We start from the raw sequence: 10027 nt of genomic DNA on the forward strand, positions 1-10027 counted from the left end.
AGTTAGAGCACATGTATAAAATCTCTATGAAGAACTGGCATTTAATGGTTGTTCAACAGATAGTCATCTTTGATTTGATCCATAGAGATTTTGGACCAAGCCCATGGCAATAAACGAGAACAGTTCAACTAATTTTAAATTAATGAAAAGGCAAAATTATGAAAGTGCACATCGTGGAAATCTTCAGATTACAGATGCTAGTATTATGTTTACATGTTCACATATGATTTCCTTATTTACTGGGCTGTCAGTATGGCTTTTTTATATTTTCTCAGTATTTGAATAAGCTTGGGGTTTTGTAACGTTTGATGGAGCTCATTGATGGGTTTCCTTTTGAAAAATGCATGGGTTCATTTAGCAATTTTCTTAAGGTCATTACTGGGTTGGAAACCTGCCTCATGCTGCTTTGTAGTGCTAGCATTTTAAAATTGCATTCTTATCTGAAATTCATATTTTCCTTAATGCAAATACAACCAGTGCCTTAACTTCTGAAACAGCTGCTGGTAATTACAAATTGGATTTCTTTAAACTTTTTTTTATTTGGCCATAGTGTAGATTTGGCAGAGGGTGTCCATCTCGTACTGAGAGATTGTATCAAGGCTTTCTGTGAAACCCAGTTTAACATTCGTAGTGGACTTTGCTTTACATTGTCAGTTTGTTATAAATGTTTCTGACCTACATCAATATGATTTTTGTACTACGTATTGCGCTCAAGTAGCTCAATGACCGTTAATACAATGTTTGTGGATCTATACATCTAAATATGCATTATATATAATGTTACGACCAATTAATGTAAGGGTACGAGGTATACAACAGAGCCCGCTCCCAGACCAAGACACAGAAAAGGGTTTATGTGACAAATGATGCTGTTTATTTTCAGATATTTATAAAGGGAAGCACTGATGCCCTAAAACAAAAAACAAAACTGACTAAGAGAAGTAATCATATAACGTATTAAAATAAACAAAGTACTTCCCTAACTCCCTAACCTAAACACAATGGCAGAAAAAGGGCAGATATCACCCCTACCAGCTTCCAGACTGACTTGTTGACTTTGACTAAAGCTTTCTATGTCCCTCCTTAGCATTCACAGCAGAACAATACCAGCAACATCAGCAGCAGCTCGCACTGATGCAGAAACAGCAACTCGCACAGATCCAGCAGCAACAGGCCAATAATGTCTCTGCCACCAACAGTACACAGGTGAGCCCCTCCTCTCTGCTCGCTACAATACCGCTGCACTGTGTCGACCTGAGGTGAACAGCTTGTGTGGGGTTTAACCGTTTTCTGCAATGGCCATGAGTACGTGTTTGAAATGCAGCCGGTTTCGTGAGTTTCCTTCCTCAAGCCCCTCATTTGATGATCCAATCTGAAGTGCTGTTTAATGTCTTGCCTAGGGTTTGGTATCAAAGACATTGGATTCCCAGTTTGCCCAGTATGCTGCCTCTGCTTTGGTGACGACAGAACAGCTCATGTCATTTAAGCCGAAGGAAGAGGTGGTGCTGGGAATCGGAGTCAATGGTATCCTTCAGGCCTCAGGTGAGAGAGAGTTCAGATTTGTTTAAAATGCACTTCTGGTCTCATCCTCTTGGATTTTGGAAAGGGGGTGAGAACCAGTTTAGTTGTTAAATGTCATATTAGTGTATGCTTTGCAACTTGTGGGGTTAAAGTAGGTAATTAGAGGATGTCCTACCCCTACATTCAAAGTTCTCCATGTTCCTTTTCATGGCAGATTCTCAAATGTTTGTTTGGCTCATGTAAATACTGTGTACATGCCAGCAAATTTCAAGTGTAGCTGCATGTTGCCCAGGGCCAAAATAACTTGGAATGCATTGCCTTGTTTGTTTATATGTGGTGCTTTACTTTATTTTATTTGTTTGGACAAAATAGATGATATGCAGTTATAATGAGGAATTGTATACGATGCCCTGACTTGTTGCCTTTTAATCCTTGAGCACCAGCATGGCTAGAACAGGGTGATGTACAACGTGCTTCTTGGACATGGCTTGAATTTGCCCTCTTCTTTCAGGAGTATACAAGGGCTTACACCTCACTAGCTCCGCACCTACTGCACTTGTACACACAAGCCAGTCGACGACGGCGGTGGGTTCTACCTTTCTCCAGCCCTCCAACAACACACAGACTTCAAGTTCCCACAGTGCGCTGAGTCACCACGGGACTGCCGCCAACTCCACAACTCAGGTCCTGATCGGGAATAACATCCGGCTGAGCATGCCCTCGTCAGGGGGGGCGGTGAACTCGATCGCCACTCTGAACGCACGGCATATACCGAGGACTATAAACACGGTTCCCTCATCTGCCTTAAAGTTGGCTGCAACGACCAACTGTCAAATGCCCAAGGTGACCGCCTCGTCCTCCATGGATATAGTACCGAGGTAAGCATCTGCGCCGGGCTTTGTGTCGGGTGCTTGTCAGAAAACAAAGGCTGCATCAGAGGCCTTTTGTAAAGTGGACACAATAAGAAGTGTTTTTAAATCCCCAAGACATTTGCAAAACAACATGCAGACCTTGAATTAGTTTGTACTATGCAGGTACATTTTCAATCTAAGCAACATGATTCATTTTTAAAATATGCAAGAATTGTAAATGGTACTCCTGACCCAAGTGTAGCTCTGTGTGTATGTGCTGTGTGTGTACATGCATTATAAGCTCCAAATGATAAAGAATATGCTCACACACATATATAATTTTGTGTGTTTGTGAAAGGATTGCTATAGAATTGCAGGCAGTTCCTGTCCACCATTGCACTCGTGTTCATGGCCGTTCGGGATTGTCAGTCTTCATGAGAGAGCTTAATTCAGCCAGTCTTGCTTTGCAGCCACTGTGCATGTTTCCCATTTCAAAGCATAGTTTGTCGGCGTCTTTGCCTGGAAGAAGCGTTAAGTTCTGAACGTGTGACCGTGGTGAAGAGGTTCGTTGGGGTAAGGAAGTGACCTTCTGTGTTTTTTTCTTTTTTTTTTTTTTGTTCTCGCTACAGGGAAAACCATGATAAAGAAAAGCCAGCACTAAACAGTATAGCGGACAATACAGTGGCCATGGAAGTCACGTAGTGCCTGTGGGCAGGACCTCGGCGTGGGAACCCGTTCAGGTGCTATGCATCGGTAGCATTGTGAGTGCAAGGGATGGCGGAATGCAGCACATTGTGTTTCCATGGCAACTGCTGGGACTTAATTGCAATGCTCATCTCATGCTTTCATTTTTTATTTGTTACTGTTAATAAGAGGAATCAACATCTGTAAATTATGAATATGGCAATTATATGTACAGTACTGCATATTTGTAATACCCTTGTATATACGTTACTTGAATACAGAACTGTTCATTTGTGATGTTTTGCACTTGGGAAAAATGACAAAAAAAAAAAAAAAATTGCAACTGGTAAGAGTGTGAGATGTGAGAGTTGTATAGAGATGAAATGTCATCACATCATGTGCATGGTGCGGACCCTGCTGTTTTATCTATTTATTGTGCTGTGTTTACAGTTTCTTTGTACACTGTACCTTCATTGGTTCCTGTGCTGTAGTAAATGTGTTAGGTAGCTATGGACTCCTCGGTATTTTGTATATTGTGAACATAACTAGGTTCCCCTTTGGGTCCCTGAGTTTTCTGTGTATCATGTGGAATTAATGGTGACATACATACAGAATTGGGGGGGAGGGGGGGGAAAGGCATCGGTTTGCTATTACTTACTGGGATCTTCCATTTGTATTGTCCCAAGACAAGTAACAAACTAGGGGTGAAGTCTCTTCCCAGAAGCCAGTGAAGCTTCTGATTAAGCACTATTTTTGTTATTGTTTTAATTGTTGCTGCTTTTATATAATTTGTCCCTAGTTTTTCATGAAAATGGAGTCCCGGATACATTTTCTTTGCTATTTTTTTAATAGCTCTTACCTCCCTTTTTTCTTTTGTAAAAATGTTCAGAAAGAATATGGAGTTATTTTTGTATCTTTTTTTTTTTTTTTTTTTTTTTCCGTTCTTGTGATAATGATTGTATGCTCCTTGTATTGAAAGACTTCATTCTTTTGTTACTTGTTCATAAAAAAAGGATATAAGGGAGATGAATGCAGTAATTGCTGTACGTGTATCATCATTCCAATTTCTAAAAAAGAAAAAAAAAAGAAAAAAAAAATAACGCCAGCTTTTCCTTTTAAGATTCTCCAGAAGGCTGCAAGGCCAGAACCACAAATATCGGGTGCCTTCCTTTGGAAATATTTGAGCTCTCTTCTGTGAAGAGTATGGTACTTAAGACTACTAGTAGTTTTTTGTCAGTACCTGAATCTGAATGCCCAATCCAATGGCATAATTTATCCTTGAGGTTTTCTAGTCCCACCTGGAAGATGAAAGAAAAAAAAAATTGTGACAGAACTCTCACAAAAAAAATAAACCCCAGGGCATTATATGTTGACCAGCAGATGTCTCTTGTACTTTGTTAAATGATTGTGTGTGTGTGTTGAGGAGGTGTGGAGTGGGTGTCTCTTTAGGTTACTCAGTGTTTCCCCCATCAAAATTGAATCATTTAATTTAAGACTCAAAGATGATACGGCATGAGCCAAATTAAAAAAATGTAGGTTCCAAATTGGGTACGAGGGGGCAGGGCCAAATGCAGAACGAACGTATCAAGGCTCACAATGCAGTGCTCACTTCCCATGATTTCATTCGAGGTCCACGCAGCATTCAGTGCTTTCATTAGGATTGTCTCCATGTCTGTCATTTTTCAACTCAATGAAAAGTCTACCAACCACTTTGCGCATTTGAAAGGAACCCAACGCAGCCAATGACTGTGGCTTTAGTCTGTCCTCCAGCTCCACCCACGCATACATTTGTACTTATTCATTTTGCCGATTACTTTTCTATAAATAAAACATTGCAAGATACTATACAAACACAATTACAGCAAATTGAGTATTGGATCCAAATATAACCTCCTATAATTAGCTGACATGAAAAGGATTGCATTAACAATATACGGAAGATCTTTGCACGAAAACACATTCTCAAGGCCAAATATTTCCCTCTTTTGTCATAATGGACGTCTGAGAAAGTGAACTCTTACTGGTTAATGGAGTATGAAAACCTTGAATTAGTTCACTTATTCTTCCTTACAGTAACTGAATTTAACTTACTGTATGATAACTGTGCTTCCCTGAAGGGACTACATTAACTCAATTTTAGGGTCTTTCTTCTGGAATCAATTAAAATTACAAAGCTTAGCACGCAATGGAGGCACATGGCTCTGGCAGAGAGAGAGAGAGAGAGAGAGGCGCTTCGTCAGCCATGACAGCTGAGAAATGTGTTAACAGTCCTAGGCACATTAAACATGACAACTCCAAGGCTGGAGCAGGAGAAATGAGAGGTAATCACTTTTTGAATTAACCTTCTTAATGTGTAGAAATGGTGAAAAGTCCCTTGTATAGTTCTATATTTCATATCCAAATGTGCTTTGGTAGCAGAACTGCCCTGCATGTCTGGTACTTTGTTTGAAATGTGTTGCATGTGCTATATCTGCCCTGAATGATTTTCATCAGGCTGAATCATCTCTTCCTCTCACCACTTCACCTGTGGATCAGTTGGTCTATTGGAAAATGAGGAGCAGAAAATTAATTGTAGTTGCCCACCCCAAGCTGGCAGGGCTTTAACCTCCCTCCCTCCAAACACTGCTTGATCTGGATGCGTATGACTGTGTTCTAGGGCTGGGACACCTCACACATCTCTTGTGCAAAGACCGGGTTCAGGAGACCTTTAAACCACCAGGGTTTACAGGGGACTCTGTTCCTCATGGGCCACTGTCATCCAGCATTCATTGCAGCTGGATCATCTTGATTACTTCTTCTACTTATTTGTTTCATTGGCTGTATATAATATTGCTTTTAAGGTATTTTACTGTTGTTGGCTTAAAAAAATGGGATGATGTGCTACTTCTAACATCACTCTCAGCCTGCAGAGGTGTATTACAAATATCCAGTTATTCAATCAGACCAAGTATGTTAATGGCAGTTTACTTGGAATAAAAGCCAGATGAGACTGAGCTCGACCCCTGATTTAAAGGATCTTTACAATAATTAACTAATTCTTGAAGGAGTCCAGTGCTCAACATTGATCCCATGTGAGATACAAGTCTAGTTGTATGGAGTTTGTTTCCACTTGCATCTGAATAAAGTCTACGAGATGCACAATGCAACATTGTTCCCACAGTACACCTTGGTGAGCCTCCTGCTCGCTTCTGGTGAGGCTAGATAGTTCAGAGCAGATAGCTCTCCATGCCTTAAGCCAATGTAGCATCTTTTGGGTGTGTTTTTATCAGGTAAGAAAATTATTAGTCTAAATACGTGGTATCTGACAAAGTGTGGTGTCTGTCATGGTCAAATAGGTTTGTTTGTATTTTGTTAGTGGCACAGCAGCAGTAAAGATGAAAAGCTTACTTATTGACTGTTCCTCAGGTCCCTCAGTGCTTTATTTGTTGCTAGCAAACCTTTGGCCTGTGGTGCCCCTGAAAAAATTACTTGTGCTTGTTTAAGAAACAGAACCTCAAATATGTAGACGGGAGATCAGTGAATAACAACCTCGGGCAAAAAAGAATTAATGAGGACGGAGGGAACCTACTCCACTGAATCCACAGCCCAGTTGCTAAAGGAACGCTATGCTGTTATGAGCACTCATCGTCCAGGCATGGTTTCTGCTTTATAAGGTATGCTTTTATTTAAGTGTTTTAGCAATGCGGGGTCCCATGGCAACCTTTGAAGTTCTGCCTTTTATAAATGTGCTGTAAACATAAAGCATGCAGTCTGAAGTCAATACTGCATTGAACTATAAAGGCTTTTCAACAATGGATTATATCTGCTGCCAATGAATAACCCACAGAAAACAACTTGTATAAAAAGGGTCCATTAAGTCTAATGGTACTGAAAAACATTACACTTCCTAAATGTCATTTATAAAATACGTCTATAGGATGTACAGACAATTATTTACATGGCGTCACAGTTCATGTTCTTCCCAAGTCACGAAGCTGTGCTACAATACAGTCAAGGCACTGCTGCAGAATGAGCCAGAATACTTTCTCCTGCAGTAGTAGTCTCAAATTGATCCCAGTTCACAATGTATTTGTATGAATTCAATATTGTGATCCATCAGGCCACATTGGAGCTTCCAGTTTTAACTTTTACAACCAAATCCCAGGCATTTTGGTACTTTGATCCAATATTCCTTCAAAACACAATATCTAACCCACTACCAGTCATAGTATAACAACACACAACACTAGGACATGCTGTTGTCAGACTTCCAACTCAAAGATACTGGGGTCTCATGCGGTCAGAGCCATGTTCCTCTGTGTATAAAATTAAAAGTTGGCCGACACCATATTGACTATGGAGCCCAGAGGTTTTAATATGAGGTTCCCAAGAAAAACCCTCAAATTAAGCACAGAGCACCCATATCCAGTCCTCTATATAGCAGCAACAATTGTAGCTCCAACTAATTGTCAAAACATTAAATCTCTCCCTGTGCACTGTCATCTGCTACCCGAGTTATTGGAGTTTGCAGGATGTGATGACACTGGGAACTGTAGTGCCACAGCCCTGCACAGAGCAGATACCATTCGGGACATGCAGTGTGAACTTTCCCATGCTAGGCTTTCCCAAGTCTATGGGGAACAATAGGCCAATCAAGCCTTGTCTCTGTTTTTGTAGATGCATTATTGAGGTCCACAGTTCACAATGTCTCTTTGTGATTTTATTACTCATTGGAGGCTGTACTGAGGGGGAACATAGCTTCTTTCTTAGTATCTTAGTAAACCAAACCATATTCAGCTCAGTACTTTTCAGAAGTGTTCCAAGATTTTCAAGGACAGGCTTCGGCAGGGAACAAAAAAAGGCATGACTCACAGGTCTGTGAACGGAAATCTAAAAGGCTTTTAAAAAAAACAAAGGTGAACATTGAAACAAACTTCAGTGCGTTTCTAAATAGCAGTCCTTCTCGGATTTATGAGTCCCTTAATGCCCTGTGTCATGTCGTCACAGGCAGAGATCAACATGCAAGCGGCAGAGTGGGTTCTCTGAGAGAGACAAAAAGAAAGCAGCCAATTGATTATGAGGGGGTGAAAAAAGAACTCTTTCATTTTAAGCCTGTACTTCTCCGTTTTTAATACAGTCGTCCTTTCACAGCAGCGTGTATCTGAAAAGTGAACACAGTAGAGTGACATTTTTCATTTCAGTCGGCGTTGTCCTGATTTGATGAGAAGACAATGTTCTGGAGTGTCAAGGTAGAAGTGAAGGCCGAGATTGTTGTTAAGATATTTGGAATCAGTTGATTGTATTGGGCTGGAGAGCGTGGCTCCTTATTGAACAGCTCTTGAAAGTGCTCGATGCACAACACTGGAGAGAAATCCTCACACACTTCACAAACAGGAATTGTAACGCACAGATCTGCAGGACGTGGTTGCAGGACATTAGTATTTCAGCAAGGCCTGTGGGAGCTGCTTATAGAGAAGCAATACAAGTATAATAAGAGAGCAGGATTAGAGGGGCTTAGATGTGCTTTCGAGTGGGGTTCTGCAGAGATGAAGGTCAAGAATATGGAAGAAAAAACCCAGAAATGTCTGTTCAAACAAAAATAAAATAAACCACAATATTGGTTTTACTGCACTGCGTAAATAACAAATGCTTATTTGGCTTTTCAATTTCTACACTGTGTATAGTGTGAATAAAATAGTATCCAAACCGACAAGTATATTTATTTCCTGGCAAGCTTCATTCCGCAGGTGTAACAGTGCATACCTAATGTACTGATTATTTTTTGTTCTTCTTGTAATGTTTATTCAGTTTGTCATCAATAATGTATACATGGCAATTTACATCTAGCAAGCATTTATCTTTGTTCACAGGAGATTATGAGTTTGAAACTTCCCTGATCACGTTTTTATGTTTGCACCTTTGAATTCAGTTTAAAATTGACCAGTTTATTTGCAAACACACGGTAATACATTCACGCACATTCACGAAGAAATTGCATACACCCCCTGCTCTCAGTCATTCCCACAGAAAAATACAGGATCTGTATGTGTGAAATAACGGAACAATCAATGATTGAAGTTTCCACTCCTATTGCCCCATCATAACTCTTCCCTTAAAAGCTTCAAAATGACCTCGTGGGCTTTTTGGACATAAAGTATTCTCTTAGACATGGATCAGAGCACGGAAAAGGTCATGCATTTTAGAAGTGAAGGAAATGACAAAATAAGCCACTCGGTGCAGAAACGAGCAGAAGAGAAAATGACAAAATCAGGACATACACACAAGGTATTAGAAGATGAAATGTTAAGGATTAATAAAAAGGAAGGCACATTTATCTGCTCTAAATCAGATGGGGAAAACCGAGCTGCTTAAGATTGTCATATTCAGATGTTTTCATCTCTGTAACATAATGTTACTTTCAAAACTGCTGCCCCAATTATGAACTGCAAGGTATTAAAATGTCATTCACTTTACAAGAAGGAACAACGTGTGATCATTAAATAATGGTGTCTTTATATCTTCTTTAATATATAAAGACATGGTTCTATCTGCAGCACAATGTACTATCCAAGTCCCAGAATATCAGAAGACATCTGGGACCCTCTTTCCAAGTACCCTGAGATGTATTCCCATTCCATGATTTCCTGCAAATGCCTGTAACTTCCATTGATAAATGTATTCCGTTAACTTAATATGACCCTACAGCCTCTTAAGCAAAATAATATTGTTGTAAGCTTAAAGTGCCTTGTAAGAGAAACAAAATGCAAGAGTGTGTTGAGTCAGTAATGCTGTCAGGAACATGCCTTGAAGAGATGATGCTACTACATTTGAAATGTGCAGACACAAGTCAGTTCAAACCCGGAAAACAGCAAATCCTGTGAACAGTTACAGCGTTCACCACATTTTGGAAGGAATGTGAAACAACCATCAAGTTAAATCAACATTCTGAATCATCACTGTCTTCTAAGAGACGCGATCCTCGAGGCCCACGG

At 40.1% G+C, this 10027-nt stretch overlaps 1 protein-coding gene across 4 annotated transcripts in view; it reads left to right on the forward strand.

The window, feature by feature from the left end:
* Positions 1 to 4435, forward strand: part of LOC136763613 (enhancer of polycomb homolog 1) — a 54851-nt gene extending 50416 nt beyond the window's left edge. For all 4 annotated transcript variants that reach the window (XM_066717756.1, XM_066717741.1, XM_066717731.1 and 1 more), the window contains 4 exons: positions 1088 to 1206; positions 1401 to 1542; positions 2033 to 2399; positions 3002 to 4435. In XM_066717756.1, the coding sequence (XP_066573853.1) occupies positions 1088 to 1206; positions 1401 to 1542; positions 2033 to 2399; positions 3002 to 3074 (701 nt within the window). In that variant the 3' untranslated portion in view covers positions 3075 to 4435. The remainder of the gene's footprint in view (positions 1 to 1087; positions 1207 to 1400; positions 1543 to 2032; positions 2400 to 3001) is intronic.
* Positions 4436 to 10027: the final 5592 nt, after the last annotated feature.

Source organism: Amia ocellicauda, chromosome 2 (assembly GCF_036373705.1).
Source record: "Amia ocellicauda isolate fAmiCal2 chromosome 2, fAmiCal2.hap1, whole genome shotgun sequence".
In the NCBI taxonomy this organism is placed as follows: Eukaryota; Metazoa; Chordata; class Actinopteri; order Amiiformes; family Amiidae; genus Amia; species Amia ocellicauda.